We start from the raw sequence: 21,812 nt of genomic DNA on the forward strand, positions 1-21,812 counted from the left end.
ATTTCATAAACATTTATCTCATCTCTTGTACTTTTCTTTGTACTTCTTTTGATGCATCTTAGGGCAACATGTAGGAGGGTTTATCATCATTTCTCAACTTTCTTTTCTCAAAATGGAAACCTTTTCAAATATAAACTTGTTGTACTTAGAAAGCATTTAAAGAAATAGAAACTTTCTAGATAATTCTTTTAGAAATCCTTCATGCATGCAACATAACTTCATAATACATAAATAAAATAATCATTTACAATTTACTAAAGAATGAATAAATAGCATGACATGAAGTAATTTTAGAAGGGGTAGTGAATTTACTTACCTCTAGACTGAAGCTAAAAGTGGTATGAAGGAATCTAGTTGCTCCAATATGACTAACACCACTACTATATCTTTTGAAACTACTTTCTAAAGTCCGCTATCTCTTGTGTTCTTTCTTTCTTGTAGCGCTTGGTCTCGCCCTTTCTCTCTCTGTTCTGAGTAAACACTCTTAGAAAGAAGAAAGACCGAGTAAAAAGCGGAAGAAGGAAGAATATATGCAAGAGATGGGAGAGGAGATGAGTGGTAAAAATTGTGAAGGGGAAGATCTCTATTTATAGGAAAAAAACCAAATACTATTTCGCCTTTTATTTACAATTCTACCCTTCATTTACTATTTCACCCACCAAATACTATTCTACGCACCCTATACTATTCTACCTACCCTATACTATTCTACCTTCCATTTACTATCCTATTATTTCACCAATTACCATTCTCTAATTACCACTCTCATAAATTTTCCAAGAATTAAAATCCTTAGCTACAATGGATATTAAAATAACATCATTATCGAAATAATCTATTTAAATAGCTTTGACCCGTTAAGGCTGAGTTTGCCACTTTTCTTCTTTTACAACAAAAGTTCTTGCAAAGATTTATAAGGTCTATCAGAGTACTTGATTTTAAAGGATACAAAAAATGTATAAAACATTATTCAAGAGATTTTATTACAAGCGAAATTAGAAAACATTAAACTTTAGTTGCGGAATATCATATTATTATAATCACTGATATGAAAAGACTTTGAAAATTAATAATCATTCCCGTCCCCATTCCGGCCTCCTATTCCAGCATCCTTTCTACCTGAAAACAAGAAATAAAACTGAATGAGCCCAAAGGGGGCCCAGCAAGTAACATCCACGACCATAGATAGTTTTACTCCTTATTCTCAGTTTTGAAAATCCTTTTTACAAATAAATATACTTCTAGCCATAATAATATATGTATGTACGGTTGCATCCCCCGTAACATATACATACTATTACATCTTGTAATAGATCATCGTTGTAAATCATCTTTATATATCATCATCATGATGCATCATTATAAATAATCATTATAAATCATCTCTGTAAATCATCATAGCATATCATCGTTGAAAATATAGTATCATTTTCTCATAATAGGGCTCATGTACACTATTACCCCTGTGCACGAGGGTTGCGGGTCCTGTGACCATGGCACTGAACTGTGGCCACAGCTATGCCCGACCGTCAATTAACTCTTTCTTGGTGCACTCAACGGTCTGGTTGATGGAATACCACCTTCTGGCATAGCCTCCTTCAGTGGTTTCGCCTCCATCCGAGTATCGGTACCGAACTCTTCTCATTCTTACTTATCTTGGGGCCAAAAATATCCTCCTCCATACATGTGCCCTCATTTCATAAACATTTATCTCATCTCTTGTACTTTTTTTTGTACTTCTTTTGATGCATCTTAGGGCAACATGTAGGAGGGTTTATCATCATTTTTCTTTCTTATAATCATCATCATTTCTCAACTTTCTTTTCTCAAAATGGAAACCTTTTCAAATATAAACTTGTTGTACTTAGAAAGCGTTTAAAGAAATAGAAACTTTCTAGATAATTCATTTAGAAATCTTTCATGCATGCAACATAACTTCATAATACGTAAATAAAATAATCATTTACAATTTACTAAAGAATGAATAAATAGCATGACATGAAGTAATTTTAGAAGGGGTAGTGAATTTACTTACCTCTAGACTGAAGCTAAAAGTGGTATGAAGGAATCCAGTTGCTCCAATATGACTAACACCACTAGTATATCTTTTGAAACTAATTTATAAAGTCCACTATCTCTTGTGTTCTTTCTTTCTTGTAGCGCTTGGTCTCGCCCTTTCTCTCTCTGTTCTGAGTAAACACTCTTAGAAAGAAGAAAGACCGAGTAAAAAGCGGAAGAAGGAAGAATATATGCAAGAGATGGGAGAGGAGATGAGTGGTGAAAATTGTGAAGGGGAAGATCTCTATTTATAGGAAAAAAACCAAATACTATTTTGCCTTTCATTTACAATTCTACCCTTCATTTACTATTTCACCCACCAAATACTATTCTACCCACCCTATACTATTCTACCTACCCTATACTATTCTACCTTCCATTTACTATCCTATTATTTCACCAATTACCATTCTCTAATTACCACTCTCATAAATTTCCCAAGAATTAAAATCCTTAGCTACAATAGATATTAAAATAACATCATTATCAAAATAATCTATTTAAATAGCTTTGAAAATTCTGGGACACTACAATCTTCCCTCCTTATTAGAATTTCGTCATCGAAATTAAAACCTATAATATTATCGTCCAATCTTCAAGTTGAGGGATTCAGATTTAAAATATTCCTTTCAATCCTTCATCAAAGCCTACTCTCTTTTATCATATTGAAATTCCATCTCCTTCTTTTAGGAGTAAATCTTATTCACAGTCTAAAATCTCAATTTCTGCAATCATTCATCAATTCACACTAAAATCTTACCTCAAAATCTTTTCCATTTTTTTTTCCAACCTCAATAACAACAATCGAGTTATTCATCAATAGTCCACAGTCAAGGTTTAAACATCAAATTAATAAATCATGTGATCAATAGTCCATACCTCCAAACATCATAATCCTCCTTGCAAGCCTGCAATAATTCTCTCGATCTAATTTAATCAATCTTATCAAAAAAAGTGTAAAAATCATCCCCGCCTATATTCTCTTCAGTATCTCAGTATTCCAAATCATGCATACGAAATTTTAATATGATGCTCTAATAATTATTAACTTTTCACCATCATAAACCTATAAAAGTAAATAGCACCAACATTCGACAGTTTATATTTTCCAAAAACATCATTACATGATATACCTCAGAAGTGACATCATAATTCGATTCATTATCAAGTACCCTAAAGCTAGAATCATTAGATGTAAGCCTATCTGTGGCTACCCCAGTAGGAAAGACAGTCGTATGTACCTCGGTAGTTAGACGTTGTCCTGTATCGATTAAAGGTCATGTCATGCCAGCAAATCTTGTAATATTTGAGATGAGCGGGTTTGATGTGATCTTAGGAATGGATTGGCTATCCATGTACCATGCGTGCGTGGATTGTTTCCACAAAGAGGTAATATTTAGACCGTCGGGAAAAGAAGAGTTCAAATTTTATGGAGATCGAACTATCAACACGCCTAAGTTGATATCCGCACTACATGCAACTCGATTAATCAGAAAGGGATGTTTAGGATTTTTGGCATGCGTGACAAAGGAGAAAGCAGAAGCAAAAATCGAAGAGATACCCGTTGTACGAGAATTTACAGACGTTTTCCCGGATGAATTGCCAGGAATACCTCCCAATAGGGAAATTGAATTCACTATAGATCTATTACCCGGCACCGCACCCATATCTAAAGCTCCTTATCGGATGGCACCATGAGAACTCGCGGAGCTCAAGGATCAATTGCAGGAACTACTCGACAAAGGTTTTATTCGTCCGAGTGTATCACCATGGGGAGCACCTGTTCTATTTGTGAAAAAGAAAGATGGATCTATGCGATTATGTATTGACTATAGGGAATTGAATAAGGTTACAATCAAGAATAAATACCCGCTCCCAAGGATTGATGATCTCTTCGATCAACTCCAAGGGTCGCAAGTATTCTCTAAGATTGACCTTCGTTCTGGTTACCATCAACTCAAAATTCGGGAGGAGGACGTACAAAAGTCAGCGTTTCGGACAAGGTACGGACATTACGAATTCTTAGTAATGTCTTTCGGTTTAACTAATGCTCCAGCTGCATTTATGGACATGATGAATCGAGTATTTCGAGAACTTGTTGACCGATGTGTGGTAGTATTTATCGACGACATCTTAATCTACTCAAAGACTCGGGAGGAACACGAAGAGCACTTGCGAATGGTGTTGGACATCTTGAGGAAGCAACAACTTTATGCGAAGTTCAAAAAGTGTGAATTTTGGTTAGACCATGTGACTTTCTTAGGACACGTGGTCACCAAGGATGGGATAGCAGTGGATCCAAGTAAAGTGAAGGCGATAGTCAATTGGGTACAACCGACAAATGCCCATGAAGTACGAAGTTTCCTAGGACTTGCTAGCTACTGCAGGAAATTTGTAGAAGGATTTTCTAAGCTGGCAGCACCATTAACCAGATTAACAAGGAAGAATGAAAAATTCCAGTGGACGGAGGATTGCGAGCGAAGTTTCCAAGAGCTGAAGCGACGGCTAGTCACCGCACCAGTTCTCACTCTTCCATCAGGGACGGGTGGATTTGTAATTTATAGCGACGCCTCTCTTAAAGGCTTGGGTTGCGTGCTGATGCAACAAGGGAAGGTTATCGCTTACGCCTCAAGACAATTGAAGACCTACGAACGTAGTTACCCAACTCCTGATCTCGAGCTAGCCGCAGTAGTCTTTGCTTTAAAGATATGGAGACATTACCTGTACGGAGAGCATTGCGAAATCTTCACAGATCACAAGAGCCTGAAGTATTTCTTCACTCAAAAGGAGCTCAACATGCGACAAAGGCGCTGGTTGGAACTACTAAGCGACTACGACTGTAAGATCAACTACCACCCTGGAAAGGCAAATGTAGTCGTTGACGCTCTCAGCAGAAGAACCACGGAGGGGACATTATCGGTTATGTTCACGATGCATAAGAAGTTACTCCTTGACCTGGACAAAGAAGGAATAGAAATAATTCAATCTTGCATGAGCAGCCTAACCCTGGAGTCAACCTTATTGGAACAAATCAAGACAGCACAGCTTTCAGACAGCGAATCATCTATAATTCGTGAAGGAGTGGAGAAGGGAATACAACTAGATTTTCAGATTTCCAAGGATGGAGTGTTAAGATTTCGTGACCGAGTGTGCATTCCCAATAATGCAGAACTAAAGAAGGTCATCTTGTCAGAAGCCCATCAATCCTTATATACAGTCCATCCAGGAAGCACGAAGATGTATCGAGACTTACGCAAAAGCTATTGGTGGAATGGAATGAAGAAGGATATCGCGCAATACGTGGAACGATGCCTGACGTGTCAACAAGTTAAGGCAGAACATCAAAGACCTGCAGGGCCTTTACAACTTCTCCCTATTCCTGAATGGAAATGGGAACGTATTTCGATGGACTTTGTGTCTGGTTTTCCCAAGGCTCAAAGTGGTCAAGATGCGGTTTGGGTCATTGTTGATCGGTTAACTAAAACTGCACACTTTCTACCGATCAAGATGAATTACAGTATGGATCGGCTCGCAGAACTCTATGTCAAGGAGATCGTACGACTACATGGAGTTCCCGTATCCATTGTGTCAGATCGAGATCCAAGATTTACCTCAAGATTTTGGCGGAGTTTACAAGAGGCAATGGGTACAAGGCTAACTTTCAGTACAGCATTCCACCCTCAAACCGACGGGCAGACGGAACGAACAATTCAAACTTTGGAAGACATGCTGCGATTGTGTGTTCTTGATTTCAAGGGGAGCTGGATCCAATATCTTCCGTTGATAGAATTCGCCTACAACAACAGTTATCACGCAAGCATCGATATGGCACCTTATGAAGCCTTGTACGGGAGAAAGTGTAGGTCGCCGCTATATTGGGACGAGGTAGGAGAACGGAAACTACTTGGGCCAGAAATCATCCAAGATACGTGTGAGAAGATAACAGTAATAAAGCAGAGATTAGCAGCAGCTCAAAGTCGACAAAAGAGTTACGCTGACGCGAGACGACGAGAGCTAGAATTTGAAGTTGGCACAAAAGTCTTCCTCAAGATTACTCCTATGAGAGGAGTAATGCGATTCGAAAGAAAAGGGAAGTTGAGTCCTAGGTTCGTTGGTCCTTTTGAAATTCTTGAGAGAGTTGGGGCGGTAGCTTATCGTTTGGCATTACCCCCGAACTTAAGTGAGATTCATGACGTATTCCATATATCAATGTTGAGGAAATATGTTCCGGATGCAACACATGTTTTAGAAAGCGAACCCCTTCAAATCCGACCCAACATGACTTACGAGGAGACACCAACAAGAATACTCAATAGAAAGGATCAAGTCCTTAGAAACAGAAGTATATCAGTAGTGAAAGTCTTGTGGAACAATCACTCAACAGAGGAAGCTTCATGGGAACTGGAAGAAAGCATGCGTAACAAATACCCTCATTTGTTTGAGTAAGTTTCCTATAAAGTCTTATTTTATGGTTGAAGTACGTAGAATAGCATAATTATTAATTGATTGATGAATATGATAGAATCTAAATTCATGGATATAGTGATAATTAAAGTTTTAATTTCGAGGGCGAAATTCTAATAAGGAGGGAAGATTGTAGTGTCCCAGAATTTTCAAAGCTATTTAAATAGATTATTTTGATAATGATGTTATTTTAATATCCATTGTAGCTAAGGATTTTAATTCTTGGGAAATTTATGAGAGTGGTAATTAGAGAATGGTAATTGGTGAAATAATAGGATAGCAAATGGAAGGTAGAATAGTATAGGGTAGGTAGAATAGTAAATAGTAGGTATAATAGTATTTGGTGGGTGAAATAGTAAATGAATGGTAGAATTGTAAATTGAAGGTAGAATAGTATTTGATTTTCTCCTATAAATAGAGCTCTTCTCCTTCACAATTTTCACCACTCATCTCCTCTCCCATCTCTTGCATATATTCTTCCTTCTTCCACTTTTTACTCGGTCTTTCTTCTTTCTAAGAGTGTTTACTCAGAACAGAGAGAGAAAGGGCGAGACCAAGCGCTACAAGAAAGAAAGAACACAAGAGATAGCGGACTTTAGAAATTAGTTTCAAAAGATATACTAGTGGTGTTAGTCATATTGGAGCAACTAGATTCCTTCATACCACTTTTAGCTTCAGTCTAGAGGTAAGTAAATTCACTACCCCTTCTAAAATTACTTCATGTCATGCTATTTATTCATTCTTTAGTAAATTGTAAATGATTATTTTATTTACGTATTATGAAGTTATGTTGCATGCATGAAGGATTTCTAAATGAATTATCTAGAAAGTTTCTATTTCTTCAAATGCTTTCTAAGTACAACAAGTTTATATTTGAAAAGGTTTCCATTTTGAGAAAAGAAAGTTGAGAAATGATGATGATTATAAGAAAGAAAAATGATGATAAACCCTCCTGCATGTTGCCCTAAGATGCATCAAAAGAAGTACAAAGAAAAGTACAAGAGATGAGATAAATGTTTATGAAATGAGGGCACATGTATGGAGGAGAGTATTTTTGGCCCCAAGATAAGATAAGATGAGAGTTCGGTACCGATACTCGGATGGAGGCGAAACCACTGAAGGAGGCTATGCCAGAAGGTGGTATTCCATCAACCAGACCGTTGAGTGCACCAAGAAAGAGTTAATTGACGGTCGGGCATGGCTGTGGCCACAGTTCAGTGCCATGGTCACAGGACCCGCAACCCTCGTGCACAGGGGTAATAGTGTACATGAGCCCTATTATGAGAAAATGATACTATATTTTCAACGATGATATGCTATGATGATTTACAGAGATGATTTATAATGATTATTTATAATGATGCATCATGATGATGATTTATAAAGATGATTTACAACGATGATCTATTACAAGATGTAATAGTATGTATATGTTACGGGGGATGCAACCGTACATACATATATTATTATGGCTAGAAGTATATTTATTTGTAAAAAAATGATTTTCAAAACTGAGAATAAGGAGTAAAACTATCTATGGTCGTGGATGTTACTTGCTGGGCCCCCTTTGGGCTCATTCAGTTTTATTTCTTGTTTTCAGGTAGAAAGGATGCTGGAATAGGAGGCCGGAATGGGGACGGGAATGATTATTAATTTTCAAAGTCTTTTCATATCAGTAATTGTAATAATATTTCGCACTAAAGTTTAATGATTTCTAATTTCACTTGTAATAAAATCTCTTGAATAATGTTTTATACATTTATCGTATCCTTTAAATTCAAGTACTCTGGTAGACCTTATAGATCTTTGCAAAATTTTTGTTGTAAAAGAAGAAAAGTAGCAAACTCGGCCTTAACGGGCTGGGGATGTTACACCTAAGGCCATAAATAAGACAAGTGTCCAATTAAAAATAAAAATATTAAAATATTATTTATAAGTAAAAATAAAAAAATAAAAACAAAAAGTACTAAAAAATAAAACAAGGGTGGCTAGCCACCCCATTTTGGCCATAGGGGAGTGGCCGGACCACCCCATTTTAGCTAGGATGGCCGGCCAGGGGTAGCCAAACCACCCCATGGCCTATGGAGGTGGTTCGACCACCCCCATCTTGCAAAAGGAGGTGGCCGAACCACCCCCAACTTTCTTTTCTTTTTTTTTTTTTTTTTTTTTCTTTTTTTCTTTGGTCCTTATAGGTGGTTCGGCACCCTAAGGGCCAACCCATTATTTATTTATTTTTTCCGGTCCTTTTAGGGATGGGCCACCCCAAATGGCCAACCCATTATTTTTTATTCTTTTTCGCTTATCTTAGTGGCTTCAATTCCCAAGGCCAAAAAAAAAAAAAAAGAAGTTGGGGGTGATTCAGCCACCCCTGGCCAGCCATCCTAGCTAAAATGGGAGTGGCCTGCCCTATAGCTAAGATGGGGTGGCTAGCCACCCTTTATTTATTTTTTATTAATTTTTTTTTTAAAAAAAAATTATAACTAATATTTAAATATTTTTATTTTTAATGGGACACTTGTCCCGTTTATGGCCCTAAGATTCTCCCTAGGAGAGGATCCTATTCCAATGGTTTTTTGGCATAAAGACCAAGAAAATGCTTTAAAGAGTTTCCATATAACTTCCATATACATTATTTTAACACAATATTTCTCTCTCATCTCTCCTTTCTTTGCTTTTCATGGTGGATTGTGCTGAAATTTTGTAAAAAAAATGTGAGAATAAGTAGAATACTTATATTTTGTAAAGAAAGAATATTTAATTAGTAAAGTGAAAGATAAGGAAAACTATTATTTGAATAGGAAAGAAAAAACTAGTTTAGTTCCTAAATTTAGGAAAAATAAAAAGGTAGCTAAAAACCACCTGCAACACCTTTCCAAAAAAAAAAAAAAAAAAAAAAAAAAAACACCTGCAACAATTTCCTTAGGTGTTTCCAACCAAGAAAACCAAAAGTGCTACCATAAATCTAAAGTAACACTTTTACTTTCCTTAACATTATTTTCATATAAAAATGATTTATCTTTTCTCTTCCTCTATCATTTATTTGAAATTATATTTAAATGACTTGTCTTATCTTTCTATTTTCCCGGACATCTATTCGAAAGAGTATTTAAATGATTTAAAAAATGATAAAGTAAGTTATTGTGAAGTTTATTTAAATAGGAAAACAGAAAATAATGAGAAATGATAGAATTTATTCATTTTTCAACTATCTTTTAATCATATCCATAATGAATGAATCAATCAACCAATGAATTTGTGTGGGATCTACATGAGTACTAACCTTGGACATTTTACACACCAATCTGTTTCTTACCATGTAAGAATCATATATATATATATATATATATATAAGAAAACATATGTTTCTCACCCTCATGTCATTGGATTTGGTTCCTCTCATATTTTCTAAAATATGAGATTCTCATATTCTAAAATCTTGATCATCCATTTCATCTAACGGTTTAAACAAATGCAGAAGTTTGAATTAACAAAGCAAGTGGATTTGTACCTCGGTAACGCACAAATTTTTGCATTTATTTAAATCGTTATATTAAATAGAAGGCTCAAATTTTAAAATATGAGAATCTTGTAGAGGATCTCAATTCCATGTCACTTTACTTGCCACATTTTTGCCAGAATCGCTACCCTCTATATATCCCCTCAATATAGATGATATATAGTGCCGTTAAAAGATTTTATCCTCAAAATTTTAGGGAGCAATAAAAGATTCAGCTAAGAGACATGACTCACATTCCGTCATTGTAGGCAACGGGGTCTAATAAGTTGTACTTTGGGAATTTAGTGATTGCATTCCTTAGAATCTCTCTCTCTCTAACAATGACAAACTCAGACACACACCAAAAAAGCCTCATGCCATCTTCATCCCCTACCCGCTGCAAGGCCACGTGATCCCATCCGTTCACCTAGCCATCAAGCTCGCATCAAGAGGCTTCGCCATCACCTTCATCAACACCCACTCCATCCACCACCAGACCGCCAAAGCCTAACCCGACACCACCGCCGTCGGCGACGATGACATGTTCTCCGCCGTCCGCCAATCAGGCCTCGACATACGCTACACCACCGTGTCCGACGGCCTTCCCCTCGACTTCGACCGCTCCCTCAACCACGACCAGTTCATGGCCGCCTTGTTGCACGTGTTTTCAGCACATGTGGATGAGGTGGTGGGGAAGATGGTCAGCTCCGCGCAGCCACGAATCACTTGTTTGATTGCCGATACTTTCTTTGTGTGGCCTTCAGAGATTGCAAAGAAGTTCGGGTTGTCTTACGTTTCTTTCTGGACAGAGCCTGCTTTGGTGTTTACCTTGTATTATCATCTCGACCTTCTTCGGAAGAATGGTCATTTTGCTTGTCAGGGTAAGTATATATAACGTCCATGTTTTTTTTCTCTTCTTCTTCATTTTTTATACGACCCACCAATTTGCGACAAAATTATTGGATTAAAGTTGAGGACTTACCTGTTTAATATAAATAAAATGGTTTTTTTTTTTTTTTTTTGAGCAAATTAAATAAAATTGATTAAAGGTGACTTATATAGTCATAAATTTATGTCTTGACATGAACTGATAATTATTTACACGACCCCTAAATTTGACAAGAAACCAACACAAAATTAACTAGTTATAGTTAATAGTAAGAACCCACGATAAATTGAACAGAAATAGGCAAATAATTGATAGATAATAAACTCCACTACAGAGTTAGAGACAAACTCGAAAGGCATAATAATAATTGCCTACTAGACATGAACATAGTAACTACCCACTACACTAAGTTGCTACCTTACATTTTTCTTTAAAGTTGCTCCATGATTTTTGTTATCAATTAAAAGGTCTAACCCGTTTAATTAAGTAAATGAAGTTATGGTTGACTTATATAGTTTTATACTCATATTTAGACACTGACTCGCACCCAACATGCGAGCAGGAATTGTGACCATCAATATGAACTACAGAATCGGTACCAACTTTTTATTTTTCAACTTTTGTGGTGATCAGATATTGGAAAGAACACCATAGATTACATACCGGGCGTCCGAGCTATTGAACCAAAGGACATGATGTCGTATCTTCAAGAAACCGATACATCATCGGTGTGTCATCAAATCATATTCAAGGCGTTTCAGGATGCTAGGGGTGCTGATTTCGTTCTATGTAACTCGGTGGAAGAGCTTGAATCCGAGACAATATCAGCCCTACGTGAAGAAATGCCATTCTTTGCCGTCGGTCCCATTTTCCCATCTGGGTTCACCAAGAGCTGCGTGCCCACCAGCCTGTGGTCCGAGTTGGACGGCAACCAATGGCTCAATAATAAGCCCCACGGCTCAGTCTTGTACATCTCATTCGGTAGCTATGCCCACACTACAAAAAGGGACCTCGTAGAAATAGTTAATGGGCTTTCACTTAGCAAAGTCAACTTTGTTTGGGTGCTCCGGCCAGATATTGTGAGCTCTGTGGATGCTGATCCGTTGCCCGTCGGATTTAGAGAGGACATCGGTGACCGTGGGATGCTCATGCCTTGGTGCTGTCAGATTGAAGTGTTGGCCCACCCAGCGATCGGAGGGTTCCTAACCCATTGTGGGTGGAACTCAATATTAGAAAGTATTTGGTGTATAATTCCATTGTTATGTTTCCCTTTGCTAACCGATCAATTCACTAATCGAAAATTAGTTGTTGAGGATTGGAATATTGGGATTAACTTAAGCAATGAAATGTTGAACAGTAAGGAGAACGTTTCATTGAATATTAACCGTTTGATGGGTGGAAAATCAGGGGATGAGTATAGGAAAGCAATCAGCCAGGCGAGGCAGATATTGGAAAATGCGTTGACGCCAAACGGAACATCAGAAAAGAATCTGGACCAGTTCATGAAAGATCTAACGGCTAGGATACAAGGAAGAGCTGAAATGGTACATATTCATTGAATATTTTCTGTGACTATTATTTTTAAATTTTATTAGCCAGAACACTGCTTTTATTTCTTTTGAATGAAAGCAATGCTTTTAATTATTTTTAAATTCTTTACAAATGGGATAAGGGGTAAGGGTTTAAAAGAGCATATTTGTACAATAAGAGCATGTTATGGTTTGCTTTTCAAGGCATGTTTAAGTGTAAAGACCTAAAAGTGCGTTTTAACACTCAAAAAGTTTATTTGAAGAAAAAAAATACTCGTCTGGTAAAAAAAAAAAATTAGAAACACTTTAAAGTATCCAAAAAGCCTAAAAATGGTCAAAACCCACTTTTGGCAAAAGCTTAAAAATGAAACTTTTACTTTTTGACTTAAAAGCTCTATTTCTCAAACACAATCTCAAAGATGCTCTCATTCTAGATCATCAAATGAATTTGGCACAATATTTTGTTTCATATATAATGTCCTTTTTTGTCATTTTTGCAATTAAAGTACTTTTGAAGTTTAGTTACACAAACATAAGTAACACTGAAATAGCACTTAATACATGTTACCAAACAGCATAAACAACATTTTTAGTAGTAGCACTTTTAGCAAAAGCTCATAGACAAAAAGTTATATTTCTCACTGTAATCTCAAACAGGCTCTAAGTTTAAAACCTAAAATAATATGCACTTAAGACATGTTACCAAATAGTATAAACAACCTTTTTAGTAGTAGCACTTCTGGCAAAAGTTCACAGACAAAAGTTTTATTTTTCACCGTAATTCCAAACAAGCACCAAGTTTAAAGCATGCAATTCCCACAGTAATCTCATAACCCAGACATGTCTACTTTCAATAGTAACCCATAAATCAGGCATGAAACACCAAAGCCTGAAAACCTCTTTTAATTATGGTAGAGACACATGTATCATTTCACAAAGGTTTTCAAAACTTAATGGACAAGCTAAGCAACAACAAAAAGAATTATACAAATGTGAAGGGTCCAGGGAACAAGGCTCACACTACCACTACTTTCATTCATCTTGTACTTGTGCTTTTCTTATCCTGATTACATTGAAAAATTTTGTTTACGGATTTATTTTTCCCCAAACGAAAATGCAGTAAAACAAACACCAGAATGCGATACCCAACCACCATAAGAAACAGAATGAGTAAATTCTCCCACTTGGAATTATTGTCTGAAGATATGTCATATGCGCTACGAATGGCCTGAAATCCAGTTATGGTCCTTACCTGCCCAACTGCAAAGGAAGTCCCTAGGTATTCATTCTCCAAGAGGCCCTAAAACATGAGAAAATGAATTCAAAAGATTACGAGGTCGTTCAACAAGAAATGAGGTTTCGAAGATTGTTTCCGGCTGATGCTGGGAAATTCAGAATCAGATGCCAGCAATTTGATTTGATATAATAGAATGACCTTGTGAATTTACTTGCCTGAATAGAATATGTATGGAATGCGACGTAGGATAATGGATACATCCACATTGGTCCAGGCAAAGCATTTCGAATTCTGAAATAGCCTGCGGCAAGCATCATTAATACCTGAAATGTCATACATCTTTACTATCAGATTACCTGAATCCAGAAATGATCAATCATAACGTGGATGATTAGCTCACACATTGTTTATGTAAAACGCTGCTTCATTCATACACAACCCAAAATAGAAGACTTAGAAATGCTAATCTGAAGTAAATAATATGATCCTTGTTGGGATCATAACTCACATGTATGGATACCAGTGTCAAGATGCTCCAGAAAACATGTTGCCATAAAGAAACAACAACTAGCATTAGTCCTTCGTTTACTAAAAGGCACATGAAAAAATTCAGCACAAAGTACATCAACAAGCTGAATTCGTCCTGCAATCCTATAAGGAAATAGAAGACAAGGCTCGACGAAATGGAGATTAGAAACAGGAACGGGATGCTAGAGAGAAGCTGCCCCAGTAAAAAGACAAATGCACCCGAATGCTGGTTTGATTCTTCACTAGCATATATCTGCAAAATGGCCATCAACATGATATAGGTCAATTCTGAGATAACGGTGAACCTGGGAATTTTATTACTATATGACAAGATAAAAGCTCAAAAACTAAAAAATTAATTTAATGTCACATGTTGGCAATAAATCTACATAAGCCTGAGTAATTGTGTTGGATAAGCCATATGTAAGTCATTTTCATCTAGGGCATGGATAGGAAAGAAATGGACGATTTGATTATTCAACTATGTCACCAAGGGCATTCTGAGCAGAAATGAGCAGAAGAGAAAAAAAGGGAAGGGGGGCAAAATATGTATTCATACAGATGCATGTATAACCATGTCCATTTCTCGATATTCAGGAATTTCTGTTCCCAACAACCTATATCCATTTAGAATCCAAAAATCCAATCTGCCCCCTCCTATTATATTATAAGCATGGTTGAAATAATGAAGAGCAAGAAGCATATGCATGACAGAGAAAAATCACTGCAACAAAGGGAGCCCATAAGTCCAACATACCCTTCCTGGGAAAAACCAGTGATTCTTATCTTTGAAAGCACTGACATGTAAATATCGTAATTAATTATCATCATCATCATCATCATAGTCGATCATAAGTTGAGGACAGCCCTCTAAAACATCCTCAAATCATATCACAGGCATCACACAATGTTAAGAGGCTATCCTAGATGACTAGAATGTCAAAATACAGATGAGTATAAACATGCATAATTAACAAACCATGAAACCAGAAATTAGGTAAATACTTTAGCTAAAAAGAGCTATGCTTTATTGCATGCATATCAACCACATATTGGAAAACTCCTTTTTATATATATAGCAATCAGGATTACCTTGATTTCTTTCAGCAGTGCCGGTACTCCAGCAATGCTTAGAAGCGAAGTGAATGATATAAATACAAATATGGCTGCAACTCTTGTCTGCAACATAAAAGATGAAGTAAAAAAGAAATTAGCACGCAAATTACAAATGCAATAAATATCGTGGATGCATATTAATAAAGCTATTGGCAAAGAATTGTCCAAACGCAGGGAAAGAAATCTCCACTTGAAAAGTTAACATATGCAAGGCATAACTAATAAACCCAATCCACGTACAGATATGCAAGAACTCTATGCTGATGCAGCCCACATAGATTGTGGGTTGACAAGCAGAATAATCCTTAAAACCTCCATATAAGGTAGTCCAAATAGCTCAGATTCCTTGGGGGTCTTGCATGTCACAGGTTAGGAGGCCCAGTGTCTGGTCCTAGGTAGCAGGCAGAATTCCCAGGATGCACACCAGGTTGGTCAGAAATATTCTACATAAGGCCTCTACAACAAATAGATTTTGACATTTTTTCTACACATTGTATAAACCACGACAAAAAACCAATTCACACAACAAGTAGTGGCCATCACAAATCATCACTATCTATAATTTGGATGTCTTAGAAAATGAGTTAGGCACATTATAAGCAGAAGCAGTCATGAAACCATTAGAGTTCACCTAAGACAATGATCAGCATTTGAAAGATTTAACTATATTTCATAACTATTGCACCAAAGTAATATATAAAAATATGATTTGAAGATACTCACCACAACTGAAGACAGAGAATGTCCCAAGCCAGAAAATACTGTACCGACACAGAGAGTAAGAAGCATACAAAGAATAAGTCGAAGCCAGTAGAATTTCCATTCCCTTGACATAATTAATAACGATCTCCAAGTCAGGACTGCAATTCGTGTAGCATTGCTAGCCTTGCCTTTACTTTTGAGGAGTGGACCTTCCTGTAGATGTAATTGCATCTCACAAGTTAATGAAGGCTACAAAAGCCACTGAACACCTCTTGATGCAGACAAGCAGGCAAGAAAAAGAAAGCAGAGAGGACTGAATTAAGTCTAGTGTGCGTATTGGAACTGTTGCAAATTTTAAGAGAGGGTTTTTTTTTTTTTTGGGGGGGGGCGCAAATGTAAACTTTTTGACTTCACAATCATTACTAAGTTCACTCAAACCTCGTGTCTATGAAGCTAGTTTAACTATAATTTTCCAATCTTAGCCTTTCACCCAATCAACTTATTTAGGTATCTACTTCCCATTTTTCTGATCAAGGAAGCTCCTTTTCTCCAACCTTTTATTTACACATGCACAAACCACTAAACAAAAGGGATTCCAAGTGGTTGCCAAAATTAACCAACCTCTCTCCCTAATAGAACAGGTGCATAACCACTGTATACATGATTGAATCTGTGCGGCCACATATAAGATGACACAAACAATTTTGCCTTCTGATGTGCCATGATTCACATGGAGCAAAGCTGGCCCTTGGAGAACATGGCTCTCCCCATTCACAATCACATGTGCAAACCATGATTGCAAATCAAGCATTGTTGAAATCAGTCAAGCCATTTTTCTGCTGTAATACAAGCAGCATTCTACATGGCACAACATGCCACTGTAACCAAGCAGAAACGTGAAGATTGGCTATTCTTTTCCTCAAACAATTAAAGAGAGAACTAACACACCCCCACAGCAGAACATAGTACGTGTAATATGTAACTCACTGTGATGACAAGCCTAGCCAAAGCTACACACATACAAATAGACAGAAAATTTATCAATAGTGTCGCAGACAGAACAATATAATAATCATACCTTCTCTGTGAGTCGCAGTATCATACTTTCAACTGCAGCAGCGTCTGCCGACGATTTATAAGTTGCTTCAAGGGTTCGTATTGCCACAGCAGTATCCATATTCACCGATGAGAAGTCCCCATGCTCATCCTGTTATATTGCTCCAGTCCATCCAGAGCACATTTTCAACCAAGCAATAAAGAAAAATGGGCTGCTAAAATTTGTGGCACATGTTCAATTACCTGCCAATTTTTGCACATTGCAATGATCCTGTCGAAATCCGTGTTTATAGCACGTAAAAAGTGATCAGAAGGGCTTTGCATAATTGGGCAGGGAAATCCAGCATTTGAGAAGTGCTTCATCAGCAGAAGATAAATTAATTAATATTAACCTAAAATGCTACATTTAAAATCAAATAAGTCACAGAAAAGGCCCCTTGCAATTTCCCAAAATATACAGGTTTCCAGGATTCTCTACAACATGGAAATTATATACATGTTTCAAATTCGTTATGAAAACCAAAAAAGTGTCTAAAAAAAGAGAGAAAATCATTTATACAGTATTATTTACCTGTAAGCAAGCCAATGTTTCTCCAAAAAACAGGGTATTCCCATTTGAAAGCAGACAAATCCGGTCAAAAAGGCCAAATACTTCTGTGCTGCTCTGGTAAATGGTAAAAATAAGAGTGCACCCCGTGCTTGCAAGTTTCTTGAGTGTAACCATCATCAGAAGTGCAGAAACACTGAATCAAAATGTTTCCAACAGAAAGACAAAAAAAAAAAAAAAAATTATGAGCAAGTAGGGAGTGTGCCAATCTGTCAGAACTATGTATGAATTTTACAAGGGTTAACTCCAATGCAGAGACAATAAAATATTAGAATCTTTAGAATAGCAGCATAGCAACAGCATGATGCCAAAATTATCAGTCAATAATTATTTTGCCCAAATTTCATTAATTGAGAAGAACCCCAATCACAATATATTTCTAATTTTTAAGACCAGTTGCAATTTGTTGGCAAAATTGATGTACAATGCAGGGAACAGCCAGGTCTATGCACACACAAACCAGTGCACAGTGTCTTGGGAATGACGAGTGTCATCTAATCAAAATAATAATAGTGCTACCAGTTATCCACAACAGAGCATCATTCGATTGTGCAGTGTGGTAGGGAGTAAACAACAAGTTCCAGGTAACTGTCAAAACCTCTAAAATCTAAATCAGAGTAACAGAAAAAAAATTACCTGTCAAGATGATATAGTGGCTCATCTATAAATAAGATATGTGGCCTCATCACAAGTTCCCTGGCAATGCTAACTCTCCGTCTCTCACCCCGAGGAAGGCCCTTCATATAACAGTGGCCACCTATCAATTTGTTTGCATAGTCACCAAGTGACATAGCATGGATGGCATCCTCTACTACATTCCTTTTCTGACAAAAGAAACCAGGAAGCTGAAGAAGTGCTGAATAGTACAGAAACTCCCGGACAGTTAGGGATCCAATCAGAGTGGTCTCCCTCTCAACGAATCCCTGCAAATAGGAAAACAATTATGAACCCCAAAGCAACAGAACACAATAACCTTTTTTTTGATTGTTGCACCATATAACCTTAATCTTTTGGCCAATTACTAATTTAACCACTAAAAAAATTATTTCAGAAATGTGCAGCTAAACTTATGATTAAGCACTTTCACAATAAGAAAAATATAGCGCGAGCTCAGCTTGAAGGCGCAAAATAAAGAGTTAGGAAAGGGTTGCAAAGTGTAAACTTCCAGATTGCCTCTGGATTACTTTCACTCTGTTTAAAATTAGGCATGTCGAGTGCAAAAACATAAGCTAAGAAATAGCACAGGAGGAATTTTTTATACAAAGACCAGAATAAGGGAAAAGATTGAACCCATGCATTAGTGAAAAACTGCAGGGAAGAAAAGAAAAGAATAAACTGAAGAACTGAAGATTTGATAGTAAGTGCAGTTGCGTAGAACTTACATATGACCCATAAGGCATGTGTGATTTTGCCCCATTAACAAACACTTCGCCATACATTTTGGCTGAATGATGTAACCTTCCTAAAGTAGAAAGAAAGAACTAGTTGAGTTTCAAATAAAATCCAAAAAAAAAAAAAACACACACACACACAAATTGAAATTCTCAAATTGAATTACAAGTGATGACATGATTTACAACCTGCAAGAGACCTTAGTAGAGTGGATTTCCCTGATTTAGCAGGACCCATGATAACCGTCATAGTCCCCGGGAAAGCATAACCGTTTGAACTCTTAACAACTTTGTCAGAGTACTTCCTTTTCCCCTTTATTGTAACAGTCAAGTCTTTCCATACAACTGAAGCCCCTGCTATTTTCCTTACAACAACAGCACCCTCGGGTAATGGTGGAGATGGCAAGGACCCACTATTAAGCTTCGAAAGAGATGGGGAGGCCGGTGTGGTCGCAATGTTAATAGAGTCACCTCCTTCCTCCACCCTTACATCAATATCTGTATCCTCCCATTCTGGTGAATCTTCAAACGAGATGGGTTGTCTCAGTGAACCAGGTTTACGCAAATAGAAAAAGTTACTTGAGGGCACCCTACTAGCTGGACTACTTGCTGAAGATGACGAAGACCTATAATTATCAGATTGAGACTGTATTTCTTCCATTATGTACTCCCAATTTTCAAAACCTCAATTTTTATGGTCTAAATCACAAAACCCCAACAACACCCATTATGAATGGAATCCTGCATAAGAATTTAAAGTAAGAAAACTTAAGCTCCAGTTGAAAAATTCCGTGACTCAAATATATACATCAAATAGCACAGCCAACATTATCTATTTAGTTGTTGAGAAAATGAAAGGGGGAAGGGTGAGGAAGCAAATTCATCTAGGATTGAATACAAATGCCTGCAGTCAGCTTAACATAAGAAAGCAAATCTGCCTATGATTAAGCAAATCATAACTGTTAAGGTTCTAAGAAAAAGGGTCAAGATTGGAAATAACATAAAAAATATGCCTACCAGCACATTTCAAAAAAGTATTCTTTAGCAAAATTTCAGAGAATAACCCAACATTTGGAACATCGTCCTTGTTTTTCACACTTCCATTAGCATGAACATGAGAACCAATGTACGATATTTAACGCCGAATTGGACAGGGCTCTGCTTAGCTTTTTGGAAACCAAAACAACAGAAAGCAGTCTCCACTCAGTTTGCTCAGCAGTTTAAACCCAGCTTAAAGGAGAAATGAGCTCTGTTGGAGAGCTTCACTTCAAGACAATAAGAAATGATACAGAATAGAATGAATAGGAAACTTGAGGCAAAAACCCAGAAGCTCAAATACACTAACAATCTATCTAATCCCATCGGTGTTATCCTTTCTCTATTCTTTTCATATCATATCCACAAAATAAAAGCCGTAAACAACAGGAAACGAAATGGCAAATGCATTTGTGTTGTTCAAAAAATACTCTGTTTTGTAATCTCATAACCAACTTCTCAACTATATAAGAATTTAAATAACCAAATCTCCACTTGTATGCCGAAAGCAAGTAAAAAGAAAATACCAAACCTTTAAAGCGCAGCCTTCTCATTCTCTGAGACCCAACAAGACAAAAACCCCTCTCGGCTACTCCCAATCACAACAGAAAGTAGTACCTTTCTTTGGCCTACCTGAGCTGATTATATCATGTCCAGTAAACATCAAGAAACATAAAACCATAGACCAAAAAAAAAAAATGCTTTTCTTTTATTTTCATTGCTCAGCAACTAAAAAGATGATAAACGCTACCATCCGAATCGAATACAATAATGGAAAGCTGGAGCGAGAGAGGATGGACATAAGAGACAAACCTGGATCTGAGTTAGAGAGACGGAGCCCGAAGAGAGAGAGAGTGAGTGAATGTGAAAGGAGTGAAGAAGACAAAGAGTACTCAGCGTAGATAGTACTATTATTATTTAAGTGGATTATTTGACGCGCTTTTTCGGGGTTTTTTCATTGCTTCGCTTTGCCTTTGTCTCCCTCGTTACCTATTTTTATTTCCTGTTCTCTTTTCTTTTTGTTTTGTCACTTTTTTTTTTTTCTTTTCTTTTTTTAGTAACGTTAGAACATATACATATTTTTATTATCTCACAATGTCACAACCACAGTCTCAACTAATTTTTTTTTAATAATAATTAATTTAATAATTGATTTGGACCTATGCAGACTAATTGTAAGATAAAATTGTTATCCTTTTTTTAGTAATATTAAAAATTATATTTTTATCCTATAATTTTAAAGAACTCAAAGTGAATAGTCTTAACTCTTAATATTTGAAGAACTTGTCCAATAAAAGTTAAATTTAAAATAAAGTATAAAGCTTGTTAAATGATTCTTTTGTGAATTTTTTAAAAATTTTCAAAGAAAAGTAAAATATGAATAGCTCATTCGGAATGCTTTGAAAAATTTACACAATTATTGTCGTTGTTCAGTTGGAGATGTAGAAGCAAGAGGCAAAAATCAAGAAGAATTGCTTGAAAAAAAATATAAATATTTATTAGACTGCTACATAATTGTCATAAAATTAGGATAATGTGACTGTAAAAATTAGTTATTAATTTTCTTTTTTATAAGTTATTGTTAATTCAAATGTTAATTTTTACTATTTTAATAGTTTAATAACCGTATATATATATATATATATATATATATATATATATATAGTATTTAATAAATAAACAACAAGGAGGACGAAGCAATCT

General features: G+C 36.4%; 2 protein-coding genes across 4 annotated transcripts; one reads left to right on the forward strand and one right to left on the reverse strand.

Annotated features, from left to right (window-relative positions):
• The first annotated feature begins 10,263 nt into the window (after positions 1-10,263).
• LOC132162943 (UDP-glycosyltransferase 86A2-like) lies at positions 10,264-12,466 on the forward strand. Its single transcript, XM_059573153.1, is given in 3 exon segments — positions 10,264-10,283; positions 10,373-10,899; positions 11,541-12,466. Coding segments are annotated over 3 exon segments (1,473 nt in total).
• An 827-nt stretch (positions 12,467-13,293) lies between these two features.
• Positions 13,294-21,023, reverse strand: LOC132164092 (ABC transporter G family member 3). Of its 3 annotated transcripts, none has more exons than XM_059574509.1 (13): positions 20,922-21,023; positions 20,641-20,746; positions 19,263-19,814; positions 19,065-19,144; positions 18,319-18,605; positions 17,647-17,818; positions 17,319-17,432; positions 17,098-17,226; positions 16,041-16,232; positions 15,294-15,380; positions 14,182-14,454; positions 13,889-13,996; positions 13,294-13,736 (listed from the first exon to the last, which is right to left on the reverse strand). In XM_059574509.1, exons 3-13 carry the CDS (start codon positions 19,732-19,734, stop codon positions 13,473-13,475), a joined length of 2,178 nt encoding a protein of 725 aa, XP_059430492.1. In that variant the 5' UTR covers positions 19,735-19,814; positions 20,641-20,746; positions 20,922-21,023; the 3' UTR covers positions 13,294-13,472. The 3 variants fall into 3 exon arrangements, with proteins under 3 accessions (XP_059430492.1, XP_059430494.1, XP_059430495.1); XM_059574511.1 differs by having other exon boundaries at positions 20,641-20,741; positions 20,922-21,011; XM_059574512.1 differs by lacking the exon at positions 20,641-20,746 and having other exon boundaries at positions 20,922-20,986.
• Between the last annotated feature and the right edge of the window lie 789 nt (positions 21,024-21,812).

This window comes from Corylus avellana, chromosome ca10, assembly GCF_901000735.1.
Source record: "Corylus avellana chromosome ca10, CavTom2PMs-1.0".
Lineage (NCBI taxonomy): Eukaryota > Viridiplantae > Streptophyta > Magnoliopsida > Fagales > Betulaceae > Corylus > Corylus avellana.

What these genes read in the sequence shown, in the direction of transcription:
- LOC132164092 (XM_059574509.1), bottom strand. Translation starts at nt 19,734, where the DNA reads ATGGAAGAAATACAGTCTCAATCTGATAATTATAGGTCTTCGTCATCT. An exon ending in ACATGCCTTATGGGTCATAT is followed by an intron (nt 18,606 to 19,064) that starts GTAAGTTCTACG and finishes TCCTATTTGCAG; the next exon opens with GGATTCGTTGAGAGGGAGAC. An exon ending in ATTCTCTGTCTTCAGTTGTG is followed by an intron (nt 15,381 to 16,040) that starts GTGAGTATCTTC and finishes TTTATGTTGCAG; the next exon opens with ACAAGAGTTGCAGCCATATT.